This window comes from Centruroides vittatus, unplaced genomic scaffold (genome assembly GCF_030686945.1).
Source record: "Centruroides vittatus isolate TY-2023 unplaced genomic scaffold, ASM3068694v2 contig_717, whole genome shotgun sequence".
In the NCBI taxonomy this organism is placed as follows: Eukaryota; Metazoa; Arthropoda; class Arachnida; order Scorpiones; family Buthidae; genus Centruroides; species Centruroides vittatus.
Genome location: NW_027122456.1, coordinates 2,784,453 through 2,812,365, shown reverse-complemented (window position 1 = coordinate 2,812,365; position 27,913 = coordinate 2,784,453). Strand labels below are relative to the sequence as shown.

The window sequence follows — 27,913 nt, the reverse complement described above, 5'->3', positions numbered from 1 at the left end:
ACTTGCATTGGATGACAAATTTTACTAAACTTCTGTACTGGTGCCTTCCCTTTATGTCTGTTATACTTTTGGCAGACTGCACAGGACTGAACGTATTCCATTACTTTTTCCCACATTTTCCTGAAATAATATTTCCTTTGAACGGACTGGTGGGTTTTATATACTCCTTCATGCCCTGCTAACTGGCTATCATGGTGGAGGCTAATGACCTTTCTCCTTTCTCATCACATGCTTCTCCTCTTGTAGTCTTGACTCAGAATGGCAAAAATTGTCCTTATGCTCCCTTACACACTACGGGGACTCCACTAGCCCAAAACACGCCATAAAGTAATTATTTTTCCATTTAGCGGGTTTAACAATGGGAAATGAAAGGGTTAGTTGGAAAGATATATTAAATGTTAACATAGCAAAAAATTAATAATAATACATAAAATACTTGGGGGGTTTACCCACCACAATGGTGCATTACTTTTGAACAATCTTTGTAATAATTTTTATTTAAACCTAATATTATTATATTATTTTTTAGATCTTATTGGTAGCAATAATGCAAATGAATACTTCAGTATTGACATCTAATGACTTGAAAATTTTTAATGAAATTTTGCAAGATATATTTCCCAGAGTTGAAACTTCTCTTGTTCCTTATGATAAGGTAAATTTTTACATTATATTAAATTATAATTATGTTTTTTACATTTATAGTTTTATTTCTTAAGATAATCTAGTAATTACAAACCTCCATATAGTTATAAAAAATCATTAAAATCAAATTTTGCAAATCTGGTAGATTGTCAATGTGAATGTTACATTATAATTGGTATCTCCAGGATTATAATTAGATATATTTTATTTTTTAACTAATTATAAGTTTAAGATTATTAGTCTGTATTTAAACATTTATAATATTATTTAAATATTTAAAAATTGTTTTTATACTAGGAGAATTTTATTATAGGCAGTGATACAAAATAAATTAGACAATTACAAATTATTTCTACGATTAACAAATATTACAAATTAAGTTAAAAATAACTGAAGATTAATATTGCAGTTTTACAAAATTGATTATATGTAAAAAAAGAATGTATTATTACTCAATTCAAAAATAATGAGTTTAAAACCAACAGTGATTATTCAAAGCTTTTTTCATTACTTTAATTAGAGAATTAAATTCTTATTACACAGTTTATATTTTCTGTAGGTAAATATTCATACATTTTTTTCCTGACATGAACTACTTCATAAAGAAAAGATCTGTAGTTAATAATTATATATATTTTTTATGTGCAATAATAAAATTGAATACTCAAAATTATACATCAATTACAATCACTCATAGCACGATGTTGTTATAGAGGAATGTACTGTACATTGGTATATAAGAAACTAATGTTTATTTGGTCATATTATCTTAAGAATAGTGGTAATATTCATTGTAATATTATATACAATGAATTACAATGAATATGAAAGTTTCAAAAAGTCAAATTAATTAAAAAATAACTAAAAAAATTATAGCAGTATTACATATGTTATGCTCAAAGACCGAAATTGCTCATTGAGCAAAGAAAACGACCATAACATATTGTGGTCGTTTCAAAATGGCCACAAAGTGAAATTTGCGTCATGGCATTTGTAAAAACGGCCACAATGCATTGTGGCTAATTCAAAATGACCTCAAAGCAAAATTCATGTCATGGCTTTTAAGATATTTGACCATGACATGTTCTGGTTAGGTTAGTTAGGTTACTCAACAACATGTAATCATTTGTGAAAATCTGTTGCGGTGTTCAATATGTCAACGTTTTCTGACAAGTAATTTACTAAAAATAATTACTTTGTCAAGAACTTTGATCCATAAATCACTTTGTCTTTTTTACGAGAATCAAGAATGTTTCAGAGTTATTTATTTTTACAAGAACTATTACCGTGACATTTTGAGTTGCATTTTATGTTCTTTGAGTGACATCCTTGCTTACTTCCAGATGTTAATGTGGATGCTGAGTGTGAAATCCGGGATCTATTGGATTTTCTGAAGTATCCCCTTTGAATGACTCATAAACGAGCTTCGGAGTTCGTGGGATTTTAAAAACCATTTCTATAAAAAAATAAATGTTCTCACGTGGTCAAAACGTAAAGTTTACTGTTACCGACCAATACTATAAATTTTTAAAATTTCGATGGCACTTTTAACATCTAAACAATCAGTCGCGTGACATAATTTCTCACCACGAAACTATAAAAGCCGCTTCTTTCTGCCCCCCTCAGAGGGGGACTGGCTAGTCATCTTTCAAGCAGTGTACTTGGCATCGGTCGTTGGAGTCAAGAAGTTTTTGTGCCTGCTTTGAATAATTTGCTTTCAGAATCAGAGTATAAGTGTGACTTATTTTTTCTTGGATATTGTGCCCTATAGTAATTGGATATTGGACGAATCCGTCTTCACGGAATTAAAGGAAGAGGTATGCAACCGATATTTAAACTCTCTTTCTCAGCCCCTTCTCTCACGTGACCACGTGACCACGCGTTGTACTCATACATTAGTTTCACTCCTAATAAACCTTGTTTTGTTATAAAATAGTGTCTTGCCTCGACTGTCGGCCACGTCTTATCGTCAGCTCCACTGACCTCCTCCACTCGTGTGACACGTAATGCGCATCCAACGTAACTGCCATCTGTGACAAGTGAGCAGGAAGGGGGAAATACAACTTTCGCTGTTGCCGGAAAGGGAGATACAACTTTCTCTTACCTTCCCTGGGATCTTACACTAAGCTATGTGTGAAGTTGAGGGTATGTCCTGAATGTTAATAAAGTTACTCTCAGAAATTGTAAATTCATTACGAGCATAATGTTGATCAAGAAGACCCTTGTTTCTTAACTGATAGAGACCTGATGGATTTTTGTGAGGGATTTGAAACCTGTATATCACTCCAGAATCTTGCACATCATTTATCATTTTTTACACAATCAATCTATGTAACTTGATAACTCAGTATGTTGTTTATGGATACTCATAACACTTCTTAGCTCAACCCTCCTAACCAATTAGATTTCTTTCTTAGCCTTCTGCATTACTGATGTGTGAGAAGTATGATAGTTTAGAATTTTGTTTTGTGGTCAGGAGAATAAAGTTGTCACCCAAAACTGAACAAAATCTCTCCCAAAAAATTAAATATACAGAATATAATGTAATAAAAGTAAAAGGAGTAGGGTTTCCTCCTCACATTGGAGTATTCTATTTATAGTAGACTGAGGAAGACCTCTCAGTAAGATTGAAAACATTTAAAATAAATAAATTTTATTGGAATTTGTGGTGGTTGTTATTTTTATTTTAAATGAAAAATTTCAGTTTAGGGTTTATTTTTCTGAACTGTTTTTCAGGAATATTCTTACAAACTATTATATTATTCAAAGCAAAATATTTGCATCAATTATTTCTTATAAATAATAGTTTTGCACTCAAGCAGTCAGTTACTAAATTTTTATATAGTATTCAAAAATTAGATAGTAGTGATGTCTTCAAAATCAATATGTTTGCTTGTATGATTATGATTGTATGTTGTATAGTAATCATTATTTCTTGATTGTGGGTAACATGATTACAAAATTTGTAAAGTTATCATTACTGTTTAAAATTTTATTCTGCAGCTTTATTTTTAATTACATTATCATTATTCTTTTTAATTTAGTATAATTTTTGCATAAAAAATTGAAAATCTAATAAAGAAAATTATCTTCTTTTAAGCTTAATTATACAGTTTTTTACATATTTCTTAGGATTTATGAAAGTCTTAGTCATTGCATTTTGATTTTATGTCATGAATTAAACTTTTTGAAATCATTCCGTTATATTAAGAATTATTTTATTTATTTATTTTTAGTTAGAAAAAGAAATCCATTCTGCTTTGAAAGAAAATAAACTACAAGATGAAGCAAGTACAGTAAAAAATGTATTACAATTACATCAAAATATGGATGTATATCAAAATATTATTCTTTGTGGAAGTAGTGGATCTGGAAAAAGTGTAATTTGGAAGACATTAAGATTAGCTTTAAATCAATTAGCTGCTTTAAACATTAGTGGTTTTTATTTTATTAAGGTAAGATTTAAAAGTTAATACAATAAATAAAATATATAAAAATAATAATATTAGTTTAAGATTATACATTCCTTTTAAATTTTCACACAAATGAACTACATTAAGACTACCTTACCTTTTTTTTATTTATTATTAAACAATATAAACTAAACTAATATGTATATAAGACTGTGGAATTAAAATTTATTAATGGCTGAAAAATTCTTATTTGTATCTTTGTTAAAAATACAAACTTAAATATTGTATATTCTAGTCAGAGATTTTCAGGGTTTTAATGTTGTTTAATTTCATAAAGGATTTTTCCTTTCTTGTAAGATTTGTTGTTTATGATGTAAACAATAAACCATACATGAAATGAAAGATTAACTCAACACATTTTTACCTCAGACATCATAAGTGCTCAATGTGGACACCCTTTGCAACATAACACATATCCTGCCTTTAGTAACATTTCTGTCACACTCTGGTCAGCATATCTGATATGATAGATTCAACAACTATGACAATCCTACATCTAACATAGGTGGACTGGCTGTGGTAAAAGATTACATGTATGTGCATTTTTTCTAAGGAGAAGGTAGTCTCCTTTGTCTTTTTTTATTGATTTTTCATTGTGCAGACTTTGTTGATTATTTTTTCTTTTCCTTCCTTTCTTTGAGAAATGAAACTACATGCATACAGTAATAGAATAATGTTCTTTGTTACTGAACAAAGTTTAATAATATAAAATTGAATAGAAGTGAACTAAAATATAACCAAAATGTTTTATTGTTATTGAAATAAAGCAAAATATAAAAAAAGGTGTATTCTGTTTCATTATATTTTTGGATATTGTCTTTCCTTGTAAGTTTTAAGCCTGTCTTACAGTTAAATATAACTTATTTCACTGTACAGTACCTTATATGTGAGAACAGTAAGACAATTTTTTGACACACAGATTTTAATTTTATAAAACAGTAAATGTATAAGATGCTAATGTAAATCATGATATTATGTTACATAGACATTGTGGTCTGAAGACCACGTGTTCTGTTACCTAACTGGCTTGTAACCAACCCCTTGGGTGGTTCACGGTGTAAAGGAGGGACAGGCCCTCATAGCGTAAAAGCTTCCTGTTGTAAAAGTTAATGGGAGGAGGGGAGATATGTGGTCCAAAGATCATGTGTTCTATTGCGTGATCCTTGGGTGGGCTGCAGGATAAAGTAAGAATGGACTGCGTTTTCGATGACAATGAAAAAAAACCTGGATCAAGGAGGAAGAGAGGGAGATTGCGCATGCTCAACGGAAGAAGAGGGACTTTTTCGAAAGAAAGAAAGAGAGAGGACGTGTAGATGATAGAGTCGCGAGATTGTTTTTTTTGTGTGTGTTGTTTCTTTTTGTTTTAGTGTCTGTGATAGCGAAGGGACAGAGTAGTGATTGGAAGGACTAAAATAAACTTTAAGTTCCTTGCATTGGAGTCATAGTGTGTGTGATTTATTTCTTTGAAGTTTCTTTTTGTTTTGTTCCTGCACGGGGAATACTTTAAAGATTGAGTACTTCCCCACAACATGTTAAACTTTATTTTAAGCAGGCATGGAATTTATGTTGTTATAGTATTGAAATGAAATGAAATAAAAAGAAATCACTAAACAAAAGAGTCTCACTGTTGCCCACTTTCCCATATATCAGGAATAGCAAATTTTTTTAAGTCCATATGCCGTATAATAAGTATACATATCTTTAAAATGGATGCCAAAGTTTTTAGACTTCATATAATGACATTTAAAGAAATGAAATGGATATGCTTTAATTAGAATAAATGTAAAGAAGTTGATTGAAAAAGACAGATTATAAATCAAAATTGTATAATACATTCTGTGCCAGATGATTTCTCCCTATGTGCCACTAGTTTGCCATTCTTCTCTTGCATGAATGGAAAAATTACACAGATAAAAGAAATTTAAAGAAAAACTAGATAATTTTTTGGCAAATTATTTTTTGGCTTCTTAAAAGATATACAAAGTGCATTCAAGTTCTAAGGTCTCTTATTTTATTTCTCAAAAATGGTAAAATTTACAGTCATGAAACATTTATCATTTTTCAACATATTTCTCCTACAACATTATCCTTTTTCTTGACAGACAGCTATTATTTGCTATATGATTATCTCTGAGTTCTGGAGTCAACTGTTAACATTCAGATTGCTCTTTCTGAAACTTTCTCATCCACAAGTGTATGTTTTTACATCCATAGCACTATCTCTAAATGTCTCTGTCATCTGTTCAGGATTTGAATGATTTTTTGGCCATGCAAATGAAGAATGTTGATGCTCTTGTAGTGTGAATTCTGTTATTAGGAAGTGTCCAAAACACATGAAAACAAGTGGCACTAATTTCATATTTCAATGCTAAAGTGTTGCCACTAATAGTGATGTTTGGTAATTACTATACCTTCATTACTGCAACAGTTTTTTTTTTTTTTTGTCGTTATTAATTGTCCTTGATAAATAAAATAGGAGATCTTAGAATTTGAGTTTACTTTATATAAATTATCGTAGATGATGATGAAAAATTAAACACATTTCTGAAGTATATGTAGTATATAATATATCTGAAAAAAGTTAATAAAAATAAAAAATAAAAAGTAAACTATTTACTAATGAAACAGAGTGGACAATTTAGATGTTAAGAAATACACATATACTAATTTTTGATATTTATAAATAAATTATAAAGAAGTAAAATTTTTATTTTAGGAATATATTTTAAACCCTAAAATATTAACTGTAAAGAAATTATTTGGTGAACTCGATTTTGTAACAGGAATATGGAAGGATGGATTAATATCTTCATTGCTACGATCGTGCTTAGATATGAAAGCTGAAGAAAAATGGATAATTTTTGATGCTCCTATAGATTCATCATGGATTGAATGTATGAATTCAGTAGTGGATAAGAACAAAGTTTTGACATTAATTAATGGTGAACGTATTCCTTTGTCTCCACAGGTATGTAATGAAAATTTTATGAAGTGTTCTTTTTTTGATTTATTATGAAATATTATATATTATATATATATTTATCCTAAAAAGTTCAAAAACTATTAATATAAATTAAGAAGTCAAAAAATATTTTTTGATAAATTATTTTTAATAAATTATAGTATTAGAATGTATATCAATTAGAACCAATTGAAATAATTTAGGATTAATTAAATTCATTTAACATCATGTTATTACATATGATATTAAATGATTTTTCATTGTTTTTCAGTAATTTTTTATTTTTGGAATATTTTTGTGACCAGAAGGTCGGCATCTCTTTGATGCCTTTTTTTTTAATCATCATTTCCCTTCCTCAGGGATCAGTCATCCTTGTTTCGCCAGTGGCACCACAAGGATAATGCTTCATTTAAATAACTTACTTAGATCAAACATACATTTTACAAACAGAAATAAATAACACACAGAGTAATTACAAAGTTCTTGTCTAGCTTATACAAGAAATGCCAATTGCTTACCAGCTGCTAGGCTGGGGAGTTAACTTGTCTCCCATCCTTTACAATAAGATCTTTCTCACAAAGGACCAAAGTTCCCCGGCCAGGCTTCTATCCCGAATAAGGTGATAAAGTTCCAGAGTAGGGAATCTCGTGTTTTGTTCATGGAGTAGTTGTAAATCCTGCCTTTCCTTGGCATATTTATTACAGCATAGGAGTAAATGATTAGGGTCTTGAGTCTCCTCTCCGCAGTCACAGACTGCAGTACTTCTTCCAAAACGTTTCAGGTACTTTTTACTACTACAGTGTCCAGAATAAAGTTGACTTGTTATAAAGTTGACTTTAAGCCAATATAAGTCTCTAGTACATTCCTCAACACTCGGCAAGAGCCAGAACGTATGTCTGCCCTTGCAGGAATAGCTCCATCTCTCTTGCCATTCTGCATTAGTTTCCTCTCTAATTAGTCTCTTGATTCCCGATATAGGGATCTTGCCATGAGTCACCATCGTTAAGTTTGCAGCCTCCTTGGCCAGGAGGTCTGCACGTTCATTTCCATCCACTCCACTATGGGCTTTGACCCATCGTACTTTAATGTGCACTGCACTTTCATTTATCATGTTTTTAATGTGTAGAGCCATCATATTTGTGTCCACAAATTGTTGTAAAGCACTGATAGCCGACCTGCTGTCCGCATTTAGTATTACTTGGCTCATTGTCCCAGTTGAAATCACCCATTCAATAGCTCGATCAATAGCAAACAGTTCTGCCTGGTATACTGTACAGTAATCTTGCAGTCTGTACTTTTCTGCGTGGATCTCTTCACTGTTGTGCACTGCCGAAAAGCGTGCACCGACGTGCTCATCCATCTTTGAGCCGTCTGTATATATTTCTATTTCTCCTCTTTCGTCATTCTGAGTTATTTATACTGCTTTGCATTCATATGGTCTAGGCAACATTATTGAAGTGGGTTTCAAATCAATTTCACTCTCTGCATACTTTCTTTTGCCTATTCGTATGCTGTATCCTTTTCTACAATAGTAGAGGGCAACCTTCTCTGGTAAGATCAAGTCCATTGGTGGGGTCCCAGCTATTACCAGGAGTGCATCTGTAGATGTTGTGCGAAATGCTCTCGTAATCCATAAGAGCGCACATCTTTGTGCACTGTATAATTTCTTTCTTGTTATTTCTTTCTCAGCTGCAGAATGCCAGGCAGCAGCTGCATATGTCAGCCGTGGTATAAGAGCTCCTTGATATATTATTTCTATGGCCTCTCTGTCTAGGCCCCAAGTCGCTTTGGCAACCCTCGCAAGGGCGTTAAACATGTTGATGCATTTATCTTTGGTTGATACTGTGTGAGGGAGCTAAGTCAGCCGATTATCAAGCACAACTCCCAAATATCTGATTTGTTTCTCTATCTTGATACTATCTTGTCCCATTTTTATCGTGGGGCATCTCTTATAGAGATCTGGTATACAACCTATGGTAAAGATTATGGCACTGGTCTTTCTCACATTAAAGGAGAGTTTAAGTTGCTCGCCTATATTCATGATCTTGCTAAGCACATGTGTTCCAATGTTTTCAAGTTTCCTGCAGGAATCCGCACCATAAATTACTATTGTGTCATCAGCATAGACCAGCTCCATTATGCCTGGCCCTTTGTCGAGCCATAAGTATTGATCATAGACTAGATTCCAATAGTGGTCCAGAGTTCGATCCTTGGGGACACCCTCTGTTAAGGTCCCAACTTATCTTCGCCCCGTTGGTACAGTAAATGATTTTTCTGTTGTTAAGGTAATGCCTGTGAGCAATTCATCCCAATAAAGACTACTTGCAAAAAGAGGGTATCCAGGTGGACCCCAGAGTTAAACGAATTACGCCAAACTACCAGAAGGTTAAAATATATAACAAAAATATTTCAGTGCTGCTTGGACGACACTGCTAGAACTCTACATAAAGGAGCATACTTGCAGAGCCAATGTCATTACAAGCAGGCTATAAAAACGGCTAAAATCCAAAGCTGGCGAATACGTAATTTTGTAATTTTATATTGGACAATAATGTAACATTCTGCATTTGTTTTATATACTGTGTAGAATCTAATTGAAATTTTATATTGCTTTATACTATGTCACATAATACTGTATGAACGGTATACAGTATTATGTAGCTGATGGCATTTGCCTAATAAGTTCTATTCTAAATGGAAGAGGTTTACAAAGCCATATAAAAGTTACATTTTATTATTAAAAATATGTAAATTCTGTATTTTTTAGTAAATATGAATAAATCTTGTTGGTAATAACAATAGTAGATTACTCTTGTATTCTAAATAATACTTGTTTGTACAGTACTCAACAGTTGTAATGTAAAAATAGACAATACAGTGATTTGATTTAAAAAGAATCTTAATTAGCATTAATTAAATCAAATTCCTTTATGTATAAATGTTAATAAAATAATACTATATAATAATTTATTGCTTGTGATATGATTTATTATTGATCTAAATTCTTTTACTTAGCCAGAGCACATTACTCTGCATAAAAATTCCACTTCTAACCAATATAAACATAGGATGATACAACCAGCATTACACAACGATTGACAGCAGTGCCTCTTGTGGCAACCTCCAATAAAGGGAGAGAAAATAAGCTTGATTCCAACACTATATTTTCTAGCCACTTTAATCTGGACTGGACCTTTGTGGAAGTCAGAAGCAAGAGAGAGGAGTTCTCTAGATTGGAGGTGACTTGTGGCTGAATAATTCTGAGGGAAGGACATTTTGGTTGCTTTAGATGAACTCTAGGGTCAGCATTGGAAAGATGTCCTGACATTAGAAAGAGAGAGAATATCTACATCGATATATAACCACGGAATCTGAGGTGGTGATCATCCAGTGACCATGAGATAAAGTAAACCCCGGGTATTTTGATCTTTCCCCTTTCCTGTCTACTGTCTCATAGAATCTGCTACTTCCTTTAGGTATAAGTTAGTTAGTAAGAGTTAGATTTAAGTTCCTGCACGCATACTATTGTCACAAATTTATTGTGGTATTAGACAACTGATTTACTGTGTGTAGTGTAAATTTCTTGGAGTGGGATCCAATAAAAACCTAGTTCATGAGTGACAATAAAATACTTGTGATTAAAGAACTTTGTTAAGTATTCTTTGTGCTAGTCTATTTGGCAATCTATACATGTGTCGCTCACAAACATCACAATAGCTTACAGCCATTCCTCACTTAACAACTAAGTGTTCCTATGACTAGATTGTTAAGTGAATTGGTCGATAAATGAGAGCTTGTTTTTATTTATTCTGGATGGAGAAAAGATTTAAAGGAAACTCCAACTTGATAACTTTATTTTAATATCATCTCTTACATATTACAAAACAAAAATATAATCAGCAAAAATTTTTAAAATGATGTACCAAAAAAATTAAAATTTATTCAAAAAAGTAAGACATTCAGATTAATATTTTAGTCATTGAAAACTGCAGATTGGATTCACAATAAAGTACAAATTTATAAATAAATGTAATTTTGGAGATTGTGAAAGTTTCATATAGCAAATACTGATGAGCTGCAGGAATGAGACTGACTAAGTAAGGTGATTTGTCTTGCTGGAGAACAGTTCATAAGTCTGAGTGGTTGTTAAACGTGTAGGTGCCCTGCTTAAAAAATAACTATCAGGAAGCCACCTTAATACACCCTGGCATGATTACAGTGCTGGATAATACTGTGGTGAGCACATGGACGAACAATACAACATGAAGTTGTACACAATAAAATAATATTTTATTAATTGTTTGCATGGTTCTTTATACACTAAGTTCTTTAGAATCCCAACTATACAACTCCAATATGTACAAAATCGATGTGGTAAATCTTTGTACAAACAAATGAGAGTGATACGTTTTCGCGACAATGTTCTTTGTTTATAACTTTCCCGAAATATTACGATTAACTTAAACTATCTTAAACTAACTTATAATGTAAAAGAAAATAGAGAAGGAAAGGATGAGATGAAGGGTAAGAATAAAAGGAAAGAAAGTGCTGGTGGGGTATCCGGGTTCTTTTGTCTGGTTTTCACTCTTCTTTTTCACTATCTCAGATCTGATGATTCCTAAGTATTCACCAAACTTTGGATTTTAGTGTCCATCTATTTCAGTCATTTCCCTGCAGACAACAGCAACGACAACCTGAACCTTTTCCTTTTTCTGTCTGCTTCTTCTGAACGCTAGCTCAAGAATGGTTATCTCTCTCACCGACTTGCCTCAGGGTTTTTACACATTATTGTTTTTTGGTGGGAACACGTTTTCAGAAAATGTGTTCCCACCAGCAGGAAGGAAAGATCGTTAGAAAGTTCAAGAAAAAGATATAGAAACAAAAGACTAAGGAAACTTAATATTAGGCTTAACACTAAAGACATATACAAAATTATGGCGTATCGCCACAATACCATGTATTTGTTGGATTTTCAAGTAAAATATTAATTATAAATGTTATAAATTTTCAAGAATATTTTAAATTTTAATGTAATAAAATATATGCATTTTTAGTTTTGGATGATTTTTTTTAAAAATCCATCAAGTTACACATTTAACTTTTAAATCTTAATAATTTAATAAACAATTAATATGATTATTATTGCCTTATTGTCATTATTTCTATTCTTAATATATTTGTCAACTTAGACATTAATTTTGCATAAACACCTAACACCAGTTTAATAGTCATATTAATAATTAATGTCTAAGTTGACAGATATATTAAGAACAATTAATATGCTTTATTAATTCTTAAAATTATTAAATAATATAAAATATTAAGTAGTATTATTAATTTTTCAGATATATTTATTGTTTGAAGTTGATAATTTAGAATATGCAAGTCCTTCAATAGTTTCTCAATGTGGTATTGTTTATACTGAATGTAATAATGTCAGCTGGAGAACCTATGCAAATTCATGGCTTGAACAATATGAGAATAATGAAATAATTAATGAGCTAAATCAAATGTTTGAAAGCTTTTTATTGACTATTTTAAATTTTAAAAAAGAACATTGCAAAGAATTAGTGCCAATTACTGAATTAAATGGAGTTATTTCACTGTGTAAATTACTTGATTGTTTAATTTCAAAATATATGGAGGTAGGTTATATTTTATCAATGTAGTTTATTTTAAGTACTGTATTTTACAGACTATAAGACGCACTTTTTTCTTCGAAAAATTGTCATCAAAATTCAGGTGCGTCTTATAGTTCGTAAAATACAGTAATTATTAAAACAATAAACCTTTATACAGGTATCCTTTACCTAATGTAGTTTTGCTTAATGTGCAAAATTGATTGTGGCAATCCCTTTGTTTACGTGGCAGAAGTATTTATTTATACAGTTTTACCAGCTGTCTTTACTTAACATAGATACCATATTTTGATTAACATGATTTTGATATGCATGGTAAGATTGATGGATTAATTAATCACATTAATCAAGGGAAACCTATATATTGTTCATTGCATTAAATAATATAAAAATTTATCTGCTAAAATGTACTCCTGGATATGTCTTTGTTTTTACAAATATTGTTTAAAAAATCACATACGTAATTTTGGTGTCGTCACATTATAACATTTTTTTGTGTTCCTAAATTTGTCAAAGTTTTTACAGTTCTATTTTTAGATAGTACTTTTTTCAATCAAACATTGATAGATTGATTCCAATATTTCTCCTTTCCATAATGAAAAAGAGGTGTTAAAAATCTCAAAGAATTTTGAAGAAGAAGAAAAAAATAACAAAAGCAAAATGAATCGTGTTGGAAATATTGGTAATCATTTTGCTTGAGAAGCTTATATAGCTAAATGAAAGATGTATGGTCATCATACATCCTTTATTTAAGAGGACAGTTCTTCATTTTACTGTTTTCATCTGTAGAGCTATTTATTTTTCTAAAATGGCCATGTTATGCTTTATTTTATAAATTGAAAATTTGTGTATTAAAAGTTAAGTCACTAGTGAAAAGATCAAAGAATAGCTACAAAGTGATGAGTCCTGACTGTAGATGAGTTGAAATTTTTAAATATTTCACAGATAAACATGTATATTTTAAAAATTGGTGAATTTTGCTTATGCCTCCTTTGATCTAATGCCCTACCAAACAAGTATTTATCATTAATAAACAACATGTGGACTTGTGGAATTAAAAATTAAAACATTGGAAGCATACATTTATACCAAATACAACTTTGACATTAATTGTACACAGTTTTATGAATTTTTAAAACACAAACCTGATTTATTCTTGTGAAAAGTGTCAAAATTAAAATTTTTTAAACTAAGCATTATAAACAATCATATTATATCTATATGCTTATATTTTATAATAAATGTTACAAAACTTTTTAGTTTTAGTGAAACAAATAAATACAACCTGCTTTTTTTTATGAAACAATTTTTGATTTGTCCTTTATTTTCTGAAAAAAAATATGGTTACTGTATCATAGAGCATAACTGGTAATGTTACCTGCCTAGCTTGCAATAGTTGTATTTTGAGTGCCAGATCAAATTTTAATCTAAATTAATTAATCACTAGCTACTAATTATTGAATTTAGAGCAGATTGTCTGTTTTCTTTCAAAATTATATTAAATTATCTATTCACTTTAATATCAACTGTTACAGTTCTGTAGATATTTATAAATTTATTTATATATTTAAAATATCTCTTTTGAAACAGATTAATTTTTTAAAAGTTGCATTTTTTTTAACTTTGTATTCTCCATATCATATACTTTTAACCAACAAATTTCACTCTCATGTGGAATCAGGAGGATTTCAAAAACATTTGCAGACTCACTTATTTACATGTTTACTGGAAACTGAAGAGGTTCAGTAGTCTACTTGTATACTTTTAATTGTATAAACTGCATTGAATTTGATCATTATGTGTGAACAGATAAGAAACTCCTGAAAATTCTAAAGAAATAAATATGAGAAAATACATCAGATTTAAACTTGGATTCATACGCAGAAATAAGAGAATCTTTTACTAAGCAACTATCAAACTGACTTTTGTTATTATTGGAAATTGTTGGGAGTATTTAATTTAGAAGTAGAAACCAGAGAGAACACAAGGGGGTGCTGTAGTCAGTTGGCACCAGAGTTAAAGAAAGACTAGAGGTATACGTTAAGCAGAGCAAGGTCTCCTTGTATTTTTTGTTTTAATAACTTACAAGTAAACATTGTTGGATTAAAACTAAAAGTGTCTTTATTTGTAAGAAACGTGGAAAAACATTAACAGAAATAAAAATACTTTTTCTATTAAAGTAATTGTTATATTATTAGATTATTTAATATTTTGTATTAATTTTATTATAATAATTTTCTAAATCATGTAAATATTATATTTTTATATATATTATTTTCCAGAGAAATATTTCAAATAATCCACCTGCTTTACTTTTAAAACTGTTGTTCTTTTTTTCTGTAACTTGGTCAATTTGTGCCTCTGTAGATGATTCTGGACGTAATAAAATAGATAATTTAATTAGACAACTTGAGAGTTCATATCCTACTGAAAATACAGTATATGATTATTATGTTGATACTCTTAACATTGTGTGGATATCTTGGTCAGAAAAATTACAACAAAACTGGAAATATGATTCTAGGTATGTTTTAAATTTTTTCATCTTAAATTAGAAATAATTTTGAAAATGTAAATAATCTAGATAATCTAATTGATTTACATCTAATTTATGATAGATCTGTATGTTACATTGACAGAATAAAAGTGTTAATCATTTTGCAATTTATATCAATGCATTTAAACACAGATTTATCACACTAAGCCTTCTGGTCAAAACTTTTGATACATTTTGTCAGTAAATACAGTAAGACCCTGCTTAATGCTACTTTACTTAATGCTGATTTGATATAACATGGTCTGCTCAAAGCTTTAAAAAAAGCTCAAAATTTACTCTGATTTAAATTATCGCAGCATTTTATTGATTCATATATAATACGATTATTTACAAACACAACCCAATCAGCAAAAGGTGGCAAAAAGGTGTACTTTCTATAAATCTATGTTTGTTTGGTGCAATTTTGGAAATAATATAACATCATGGATGTCATAGGCAATATCAACTTTGCTTGGCAACAATTAACTGATAAATGCATGAATGAAGTGTAGCAGAAGCTATGGCTGAAATTATCCAAGAATTCTCAATGAGAAGAGCCTATTGCTGTATTGTTAAGTTGACCAAAGTTTGTTTAAACATTCTGTAGTTGGATATTGAGATGTGGTTTCAGGTGGACAAATTCTGTAAAAACTTGCATCTCAAGATCATGCACTCTTTTCCAATTGTTCTTCCCTAATGCATTTTGCCAATCATCTTTCCATTGGTTTTAGTGTGCTCACATCCACCAGTTTGCTTCATACATTTTTTAATCATGATCCTTGTCACACCATAGAACTCAACATTCTATACCATATGATTCTTTCATCAAATTATTTTACTAACATTTCCCTTTGTGGCACTTAATAAGTGTATGATTCTTCCTGTCACTTCAGGGTTTGGAAGAACTATCATATGTACCCTCAAGAGTGTGGTGTTTGGCAATCTCTGGATGTGGATTTTTCCTCAACCACCTCAACAACTCTGCCCTGGGCATGGCATTATCTGCATTCATGTTAGACTTTCGAATTATATATACAAAGAACATCTTTATGGGATGACAATCTGAAGCAGATGAAGTAAAGATTAAATTCATAAGTGCCCATCTATGTATTAATCAATGAGAAAATCTGTAAAGGTGTTTTAAGTCTGAATCCATTGGCACCCATAAACATGGTTTCTACATGCACACCCTTTTTCCATTTGTCTTTCTGGTGGATGAACTTCAAATCAGGTGGTGACATTAATTTCTGTAACTTCTCATATAAATATACTATATTACCAAAAAATTATATTAATTATTTTGGACATAATTTTATTTTAGAAGATATTTCAATAATTATATGAACAAATTGATTATACTTTTAGATTTTATTTTTTTCCATAGTAAGATTTTTGATAGTTTTAGGTAATATAATAAAATATTTTTCAGTTAAAGCTTGGATTTTTTTTTTAGTATACCTTTTTATAAAACGATGGTACCAACAAGTGATACAGTACGATATAGTTATTTAATAACAATGATGTTACAGAGACAACATCCCATACTTTTAGTTGGGCCAAGTGGTCATGGTAAAACATTAATTATAAATCATGTTATTAACAACCTTGATATCGCAAAATACAGTAAACTCGTAGTTAATTTTTCATCTCAGGTAAATATCAATTATTTAATATATTTTTTATTAACTAAAGTATATTATTCAGTAAAATTTTACAAAAATAAGTTATGAAATTAATATATTATTAATCTCATAACTTTTATTAATTTTTATAATTTGTAAAATATAACTTTATTTTTTAAAATACAGTTGACTCCGCATAAGTCGACACCCCAAGGGAAAGTGGAAATGTGTCGAGTTATCCGATGTGATGACTAAACCGAAGTTGGAAAAAAACCACAAAACTACAATTAATAAAATACAGTAGTGCATTATATAGTAGTATAGGCTTACAATACATTGTGTCCTCCATTTAAAATTACTCTGTAGATGAAAAACTGAAAAATTTGTTTAGTGTTGTTTGTTTTGAGCACTTAACTGTCTTGACTTTCTTTTTCAATGATCATGAACACCTTGAAAACATCATCTTCGCAATTGTCAATTGTTGTCAAGTAATGTCTAAGGATTCTTAATGCCTCTAGCGTGAGAAAATGCAAAATTGGATTCTTGGTGTGATGATATATATATATTAATAATAATAATATATTATTATATTATTAAATATATTAATTATATATTAATAAATAAATCGACTCTCCCCTCCTGAAAAAAAAAAATGAGTTCGCACCACATGTGCAGAGTGAATTCATTTTTTCAGGAGGGGGTGACGACTTATTGTAGTGTGGGACAGCAAAAGTATGTTGACTTATCTAATGGTGACGAGTTAAACGGTGTCGAGTAAACCAGAGTTTTTTAACATTAATGCCTATGTAAGTTGGTTGAGTCCACAGAAAACTGACTACTTAACCGATGGTGTCGAGTTATCCGGGTGTCGACTTATGCGGACTCGACTGTATATTAAATTATAATTTTTAAATTTATTAAATATTTTTGTAATTATTTTAATCTCACAACAGTGATACTACACTGGAGTAAAGTAAACAAACATACCACTAAGCCTGTTACTGGTGTGCGTCTTCTAATAAACAGACCGTTATGAACGTTTTCAAACTCTCAGATTCTTCTTCAGGTAACTAAGTGGCCGTCCATAAATTACGTAAGGGTGATTTCAGCCATTTTAGACCCCCACTCATTTCTGTATAAGAAACTGTAATATTTTCTTTGATCCCCCTTCCCTTCCCTATCTTATGTAATATTTAGGCATGATTTTAAAATAGATTTTAACAAAAAAAAAGTTTTTTATGAAACCCTAAAAATCTTAGGTCCAAAATATATAATTATTAATTAGTTAATTAATACGTACTATTATTTATAAAAGACTTTATGTGAACAAATTTAAAAATATAAAAATATAAAAATTTAATGAATTTGAATGAACGATTTATTTTAAGAACTTTATTTTTTAATTATTAACAATCTTTTTATTATTATTATCACTAATCAATGTCATAATATTCATTTTTATATTAATTTTAATTTTCACAAAAGGATGCAAAAGACTTTGACAGATTGACTAGTTAGTGCATGTGTAAACAGAAACGTCATATAAAACAAAATAAGAGAGAGAACCCACCACATTTTTTTATCATGGAAGAAAGGCTTCCATGATAAAAAAATGTGTAGAGCATGAGTCTGCCAGTGTTGTTATTCTATCACGTCACACAAGATGGCATTGGTACAACAAGCGTTCTTAATAGAAACTGCCAAATTGAAGTCAAATTCAAAACTCCACCATCCAACGAGATCAAAAAATAAGAATATTATGTAAGACGAAATCTATTACCCTCTACCCCTGAGTAAGAAATTGTAAGAAATCCTTGACTCCCACCCACCCCAAAATACCTCACATAATTTATGGACAGCCACTAATAACTCCTGAACAAATGCAATTCAAATTAAATTCAATTGGAACACCAGTCAGAATTCTATCATGTGGATATCGCTAACGTCATTTGGGCTTGCGCCCCTTTAATCGCTATAGATTATCATAAGTTTTTGTCTATGAGTGCCTGCCAGGCTGTTGACAGAGTGATTTCATCTTTATGTTACCATCTATGGTTACCATCCAATTACCATCTTTGAGTGTAGCTATGCAGATGTAAATAGCCTCTAGCCGTCTGATGGTGTACGTATTGCATAGTGTGGATCATCTTTGCTCGATTGAACATTGCTTCTACACCTGGGTCTGAGGCGTAGATGGCTAGAGCAGAAGTGGTCTTCGTGTGTAGAATATCTGCTGTGTACTCTTTCATTCTCACTTCTAGGGAGCACTTGGTGGATCCTACATAGACCAGGCTTCTGTCCCATCTATGGTCCATGAGTGGGATGGTGTACATACCCAGGAGTCGTTCTTTGTTGGGGATGTTTTTTCTGTTCCATAAAATGTCAAATATTGTAGCACATCTTCTATAAGCAATGCGAATATTCTTTTTCTTACCTATCACAGAGTATAGCAATTTAAGGTACAGATTGTATGTAACTGGGATGATAGTGGGTGGAACTTTGTTGGGTGACTGGGTTGGGTCTAGCTCTTGGCAACAGTGCCGTCTGCGAATCAATTTACGTGTGATTGCAGGATAACCAAGTTATTTGGCTATATGTTCAATATGCCTCAACTCAGCTCAGAGAGCTATCTGAGAAGACGAGTGTGTAGGCCCTCTTAATTAAGGTGTTAAACGCTGCCATTTTATAATGGATCACATGACCCTGCCGGTATATATAAACGTTCCAACCCTGGTTTACGATATACTTCCGTGTGGATTGCTGTTTGTTCGAACTTGATGTTAATGTCGAGGAAATGGGCCTCGGAAGCATGAGCCTGGTCTATTTCTAGGTCAAGCCGTAAGAGTTATCATTGAATGAATCGACAAATTCTGATATGTTTGGCTTTACCCTCCATAGGATGAGAATATTGTTGATGTACCTTTTATCATATATAGTACAATGTTGGGTAAATGCTGAGGGATGAATTGGCACATCTACTATGTTATAATTACTTGTTCCAATTCAACAGCATTACATACGCCCAAGGGAGAGGATTCCCGATAGGTAGCCCCATTGCAGAAGACCTGTGTGAGATGGTGGTCAGGCAGTTAGAATCTAGGATCATCCCTCAGCATTCTACTGAGTAAATTCTCTACTGTGTTTCAAGCAGCGTTGGTAGCTATTATTTAATCTGTTTGCACCATTTTATGTAAAGATTCTTTTAATAAGACTTGTAAGATGCCGACTTTTAAGGGAAATCAGTTAATTGCACGTCAGGAAAAGCCTAGGGACTGATTGTATGTGGGTGGTGATGCTGGAGGCAAGGATGGCACGTCCTTACAAAACCATTTATTTTGATATAAAATAAACTTACACCACAAACAAAATAGACTTCCTTGAGGACCAGGTGTTGAATATGATGCTCATCGATTTCAGAGGATTGCTCAACAGTTTATGATGATGATAAAAATGCAGCCCTGGGGCAGAGGCAACTTAGGTGAGATGGTCTGCTTCTCCACTGAACTTTGAAGTTCAGGGTAATTCGGACGAGATCCATCGAATAGGTTAGAACAGTTCGGCGAGGATGCGACACTGGTCAAATGCTGCCAAAATTGGAGGAGAACCAATGACTTGACCTTGAGATTTGGGGTTTTATATGCTTTTTTCCCCTCGAACTTTGCCTTTTGATTGGCTCTGTATTCCCTTTCTCATTTCCCAATTGGTCTCCCTTTTGGTTTCTAGGTAAAACCTGAGACTTGTTCGGGTCACGAGAAAGATCTGTTTTGTGGTGTCTGTTTGATATCTTTTTATCGACTCTGACTGGATTTTGTTGATAAATCCGTACGTTGTGCACTCATAGTTCAGCTTGTTGTTTTTATTTTCTGTCAATTTTTGGATTTTAACAACTACACGTGATGTTTTCTTAACCGTTTAATCTTTCCCCTTTTTTGACTTTTTAATCCAGAATTGACTTTTTATGAATGCTTGTGTCAGAGTCCCATCTTCTCCAGCCAACATTTCACCTGATTCCTACATCAGTCATCTTTGCATTTGGTTTAACAACTACAGTTTTCTTTTCTCCTCCTCTTATATAACTAACATAACTTTTGATCTGACTCGACAGTAGAATTGGTGTTTTCGCTTCCAATTTATTTGAAATTAAATCTTTGTTTCAACCTGTCCTGGAACCTCACAGACTGTCTACATTGTTTCTCACAGTCAAGGTGCTTTGAAGGCACTTGACTCTTGTCAGGTTACTTCAGCACTTGTTTGGGAATGCTGTTGTGTTTCAATAAACTAGCTATTCATAATACAGTTTTTCTGTTGTAAATGTGAGGTTAACTGATTGGGTGAAAAGATGTCGTGACAGTCGAGCGGTCAACACTGCCGTAAGGGAGTGGAAGGATTTCACGAAGACAGGTTTTCCATCTCAAAACCATTTAATAAAATAAAAATTTCTTACAATATCTCCTTGGATAAAGGGGTATCACTGCACAAAGCACTAGAATTAAGTCCAAATAAAGTTCGAATGTTCGGGATTTCTTTTCCTACAGTTCAGCGTGGATGGTGAAATGATCATAGACCCCGAGGCGTTGGGCATGACTTCAGGTGATTTTTCTCCGAGGAACCTGGATGGCACTAGGCGACACGACAGAGAGGTTGTTTCCCCGATGTCCGAAAAGTTCCCTCCTAATTTTACGGGAGCACACACGTCCAAGATAGGACAAACCAAGAACTGAGAGAACTAATGACCGAGAACGTCATCTCCTCCTTTTCTTTGGGTTTTATAACTTTTCTCCGAGTCTCAGATCGAACATTCCGATAGGTCGATGTCGACTTGCCTCCGCTCTCTAATTGGTCCCCCCCTCATTATGCATTATAACAAGATCGGAACCCCGGTCATCGGATGAGTCAACATCGACTGACAATTCGATTCCTACCGAAGATGTTCGATCTAAGTACTCAAATTCATCTATTGTTTTAACCTGAGAAGTCTGACTTTCTTGGAAATCTCTACAGACATGCCCTTTTATGGACATAAAACATTCATTTTCGTTTTCCCCTTTTTCCTTGTTGATGGTTTTTTTAACATAAATTTATTATAATAATAATTATTGTTGGCTTCTATTCCAAAACAATGAGAAAAAAATTTCTTTTCCCCTTTTTGCACAAATTCTAGACCTATTTCCGAAGCTTCACATAAATGTCAAGACATGATGGTATTTCTGACAACATAAGTGCTAATTTACTGGCCAAACAAAGAGTTTTATATCCATTTGTAGGATCTGAACCAATTATTAGTATTTGTTATAGTATATTTTATAGAGCTCTCTTTCTAAGCATTGGAAGTTAACTCCTGATTAAAACAGAGAAAGACTTTTTTGCCTAATCTGCTCTTTGGTGTGAATAAGACTTTCTTGATTTTTGACAGGAACATGTTTGGTTTTTGGTCAGCATTGTGAATAGTTTTAGTCTCTTTCATAAACATCTGTATTGACTGAAACGTTCCTCCTTGGCCTCTTGCCACTTTTATGGATCTGCTGAGGAGACTCCTTTGCATCTTATTTGTGAATGTGAAGATGTATGTTCAGGTAGATTTGTTAATCTGGTATCTACTTTGTTGAGCCTTCTCAGTGGCACTAACTTTTAAAAATTATTGGAGTGTTTCATAAATTAAATGTTATTCAAAAAACTCAGTATTATATAATTTTTTAAAAAAAATTAAGAAGTATTACAATTTGTGGCTGACTTTATTATGCTTATATCATTTCATTCCTTCATCATCATAAATAAAATTCTTGGTGAACATGTAAAATAGCAATGCTGTTTAATCATATTGCAGTCAATGTTATTCTTAAGTATGTTTTAAGGCATTTAAGAATGGAAAAAGAGCGTTCAGATGTAGTCATTGGAATAATCAACAGTCTGATGAGTTTTACTAACTTTGGCAATAAGGTGCATAGTCCTATATTATTTCTAAGTTCAGCAACCATAGTATGGAATATAATGTTATTTTCTTTGAAGCCTTGTGATTTGAGAATACCTATGTTTTAGTATAATTTTAAATGCAACTGTATTTGCTGCTGCTTTGATGTCATCTATGTAAAAGTTCCAAACCTTAATTTTTTCAGACACATCTTTACTGATTATAAATTTTTTCGTGTTTACTTGGTAGTTCATACATTTCTTCTAGAATTGGCTTTTCATTCTAACCTTAACACATTAAAACATTTCTTGAAAAACTCTTCAGGAGAAGAAAACATGAGCTTCTGCCACTGTCAAATGAATTACTGTCATGTTATTACTAGTTCTAAATTCAATTTAATTGCTTTAAAAACTGTTTGTTCTGAGAAGTCAGTGAATCTCCCATTTGGATGTTTGAAGGTTTTCTTCAATGTTAGTATTATATATTTAGTTGTTTCTAAGCTTAATGTTGCAGCTAGTAAAGTGGTAATTGTTTCATCAGCATAGTTAAAAACTGCCTGTAGTGCATACCATGTAAAGAATTTAAACAATATCAGTTCAAAAAACTCTACTAAAATCCGATACTAAATTATAATTATTAAATTTATTAAGAGATGTCGTCTAACGCCTCCCTCTAGTATCAAATTATTTGGTAATTTATTAATATTATAGCCGTTATTTAGCCCGATAGCATACAGCAGTGGTTGGTTTTTGTAATAAAATATCAGTTCATTCAGAGACCTGTTCAATTTTGCATCTGTTTTTCCTGTACAAATATACTACCACAGTATTTTAAACTAGTCCAGCACCAAGATGTACTTCAAATTTGAAGTTCATCTTGTTCTTTAGAATGTTCTATTTTCAAATAATTCCTAAAGAAAATTTTAGAAAATCAAAAATGTTAGTTTTTTTTAGAGAAGTCAGCTGGTTCTGGACAAGTTCAGAGTACTGTGATGGTGTATTTGTATTCTTTGTCCAGTTTTAGTGAGGTAGTTTCTTTCTCCTTTGTCTTTATTTGTAACTTTTTTGAAAAAGTAATAAAGTACACAAGAAAAGAAAAGTTTCTAGAGAAATAAATGTTTTTGACCTCATTTATAGGCCTACATCAGGTTCACTTAAATTTTTAATAAAAATTCATTTTTGGAATGTCTAGTAACAAATTCAAACTAATTTTTTGAAATATATGAACATTTAAAAAAAAATTTTTTTTTACATTTGTGTATTAATATTTCTCTCTCAAATTAATAATAAAATAAAATAAACTTTCATTAAAACTAGTTTTTTTATTATTAATTTAAGAGACAAGTATTAATATACAGGTGTAAAGAAAAATTAAAATTTTTTTTTTAAATGTTTGTATATTTAGAAAATTAATTTGAATTTGTTATTTGACATTCCAAAAAAGAATTTTATTAAGAATGTAAGTGAACCTGATGTAGGCCTATAAATCAGGTGAAAAATGTTTGTTTCTCTATATATATTTTCTGGAAAGAGAAAAGTTTCTTGTGTACTTCATTTCAACAAGTTCCAGTTTAAGTGTTTGTTTTGTCTTTTGAAAAAGTTTAACAAATCGGCATAGTTTCTAAAAAGTGATTGCAAATTGCTTGCTCAGTCTATTGAGTTTCAGCATAGGTCCATAGATTTCCCATTTCTTCCTCTTTAGTCATCTTAAATGCAGTAAGTCATTTAGGAGAAACTTTAATAAAATTAACTCCTGAATTGTATTTATTGTATTTCTAAAGTAAAAAATGCAGAAACACGGTGTTGAAGTTTAAGATTTATATTATGGATGAAACTATATACTTGTACATACAAAGTTATATTTTTTACTTCTCATACCTTTAGTATGAGAAGTAGAAAATATAGTTTTGTATGTACAACTGGGCACCATTTTTTATGTTTGATAGACCATCTAAACAAAATCCCCAACACTGATTATTGACAATCTATACTGGACTAGTACATTCTTCATAAGAGAAAGTACAGCTTCTGCAGTAGTTTCTACTGTTTTGTAAAATCTCAAAAAGTCTTCATGAATTTCCAGTGAAGGCAGCACATAATCTGTTCTAATGTAGATAGGTCTCTTGTTTTTTTCCATCTTAAAGCTAAAGTATGAGGTTGCCTTAATTAGCTCAAGTAGTTTAAGCAAAACAGAATTTGAGTGAGATATCATGGTTAAAATTTCTTTTTGGATAATATATGATAAAAATCTGTACTCAGTCCTATTCAGCCAATTACAAAATCTACAGATTTGCTGGCCTAACTGAAGCAATTGATTAAAGTTTGATTTTTCTTGGTTTTACTTTTTACCAATAATTTTTGCATTTTAAGATAGACGTGTGATATCCAAAGGGGAGAGTGAAAAAGAAATAATTAGAAATAATAACAATTAAATGAATTAAGAATTATTTTTATGACGCAGAAAATGGACAGGAAAAGGTCAACGAAGAAACCCACACATATCTTATTTCTCCCAATTTGTTAACAGATAAGACAGATTAAATCTCTCTTTGATTTAAACAATTACTACTCAGGTTGTAACCTAATATTGGACCTTAGTCACTACTGGCAATTAATTTAGTATGTTTGACAGTTGTTATCGCAATTATGAAGTAAAATGAGTCTGGATAGAAAGTGTCAATAATTCATTGAAATGTCTGACTCTTGACAGTGTGTATACTGTGGCTAAATGCCATTTGTGTAATATATAGTTATATTTTATTTTAACTTAGAATATATTTTTCCTTCTCTTTCCTATTCATATTATCTTTACTTCCTGGAACCCTTCCCTGACCGGTGCTTAACGGCTTAACAATAGGTGACCCCATTATGGACAATAGGACTGTACGCAGCCCTCAGGGGTAGAACCAAGACAAAGAGTCACTTTTGAGTCAGAGCTGAAGGAGGAAAGACGAGAACGAGAAAGCTCCCGAATACGTCTTCGAGACCACGTGGGTGAAGACAAAGAGAACTTTATGTGTAGTGAAAGTGTTGACTGTTTTTTTTTTCTCGTGATTAAGAAGAGATTCGTCATCTACACCGTTATATGTACCGTTATGTGCACCTCATTGCATTAGCACCAAAATAGTTGGGTACCCATTCCTTTTTTTTTTCTTCTCCTATCAGTTATTTTATTGTCATAAATTCTTCTATCATTCTTCATTAGTTGTAATTAATTATAAGTTTAGAATTAAGGTCTATATACGTTTGTAATCGCCCTTTGTAAAATAATTATCTATGTATCGGAATAGTCGTCACGAGACCTGAGGCTTATATCATTATATTTTTGTCGGGTTCCGTACTAATACTACCTGTGTTGGAGATAGAGATATTATAGCTGGCATCCCACAACCCTTCCTGTATCTATATACGCGAATAAAAGATCCTGTTGTAAATATTTATACCAGTTTCTTTGTGTACCACATTCGCGATCCTCACAATGGCGTCCGCGACAGGATGCCAGTATTAATGGTCCAATTCGACTGTGAACTTATCTCTATCCTGACGGTGATTTATTCGGTCAGTAGCCCGATCTGTGACTTTGTATTATTTTTTGCTATTGTAAAAAGGTCTGTGGTATTATGGCGACCAACTGTCCTGTCGAGACAACTACATCAAACAATATGACCACATCCAATCCTCCTCTTGTGGTTACTGGGTTTCTGGGGATGATCCCCACGTTCTCGAACTCCCAGAATGACTCCGTTAACATCCAACAATTCTTTCAGACAGTGGAAAACATATCACGTCTGGCCGAGTGGAACGACGACGTTAAGATAGCTGTCCTCCAGGCAAAACTGAAAGGGGAACCCCTAAATACATTTTTTTGCCTCCTCGAACAATACCCAGGTTCATTTAACGATATTAAACGCGATCTTGTAAAATGTTTCGAAAGGAAGGCCCCTAAAGAAAGGAATGTAATCGATCAAATTATGAGCATTAGACAAGGTGTTAACGAGTCAGTTACGGACTATGTAATTCGCGTTAAAACGTTGTTCTCCAGGACAATTAAAGTAAATAACAATATGGCGACTTTGAGGGACAATGTTATCTTGGAAAGATTCGTGAAAGGACTGAGTAATCGAATCAAACCCAATGTTTTGAGGCGCAATCCTAAAACATTAGAGGAAGCGTTTGACTTCGCAGAAAACGAGGAGCAGATCGAGGCTGAGTGTAGTAATTCAGCTGACAAGAGGAACATCAACATCGCTTCCCAACATCCTCCTAACAATCAAGGTAGTGAAGAAGATATACCGGGAGAGGAAAAAGGGCACGAAATAGATCGTATAAGGAACCTGGAAGAGGAAGTTAAGTTGTTAGCTGATTCTGTAAACCGATTAATTCAAACGCAAAAAGGAAATACTAATCGTAGCGAGCGCCGTGCTTGCTTCATATGTGGTGAACATGACCATATCGCCCGGAATTGTCCTACCCGAAATAAGCGTAATTTATTTAAACTGAACAAGGAGTATGGTGAAGGTCAGGACCATACTCTCTATTCCGAAATTAATCTGACCCCTGATGTCATAATTTCCAAAAAGGGTTTACCCATAATTGAGGGCTCCAGTCTCGGAAGGAAGGTAAGGTTCTTAGTCGATACTGGTGCCGAAAATTCTTTATGTGATCTGACTATAGTTGAGGCCATTCCTAGAAGAATATTAGAGGGCCTGAGCATTGAGAGCGCTAATTTCGGGGTTAGGGGTATTAGCGGTGCGGTGAATAGTTGCGAATACCTCCTTCATACTAAAATAAAATTCTTGTGTATTACTTGCCCTATAGATATCGCTTATATAAGGTTTCCTGAGAACTTGGAGTATGAAGGCATATTGGGGGTTGACATTATATCTAAACTCCCTGAACTACTGGAAAGGGTTAACGATGCTTTTAGGAAGGAGTCCTCCCAACGATTAAACACCTCTAGTAACTCACTGAACTGTTCCAACTCTGTATCTGTTAAATTACCAAATTTAGAAGGGCTTACCGAAGATGTTAGAACCAAAATTATTGACATATTTAAGAAACATCCCCACTGCTTCGCTTCCGATATATCTGAGTTAAAAGGCACGAAAGATTTTGAACATCTACCCATT

At 32.1% G+C, this 27,913-nt stretch overlaps 1 protein-coding gene across 1 annotated transcript in view; it reads left to right on the top strand.

The window, feature by feature from the left end:
- The window catches only part of LOC136980687 (dynein axonemal heavy chain 2-like), a 647,596-nt gene that overhangs the window by 419,628 nt on the left and 200,055 nt on the right, over nucleotides 1-27,913 (top strand). The window contains exons 32-37 of the mRNA XM_067276853.1: nucleotides 530-655; nucleotides 3,882-4,100; nucleotides 6,835-7,086; nucleotides 12,426-12,725; nucleotides 15,002-15,243; nucleotides 16,709-16,907. Of these exons, the coding sequence (XP_067132954.1) occupies nucleotides 530-655; nucleotides 3,882-4,100; nucleotides 6,835-7,086; nucleotides 12,426-12,725; nucleotides 15,002-15,243; nucleotides 16,709-16,907 (1,338 nt within the window). The remainder of the gene's footprint in view (nucleotides 1-529; nucleotides 656-3,881; nucleotides 4,101-6,834; nucleotides 7,087-12,425; nucleotides 12,726-15,001; nucleotides 15,244-16,708; nucleotides 16,908-27,913) is intronic.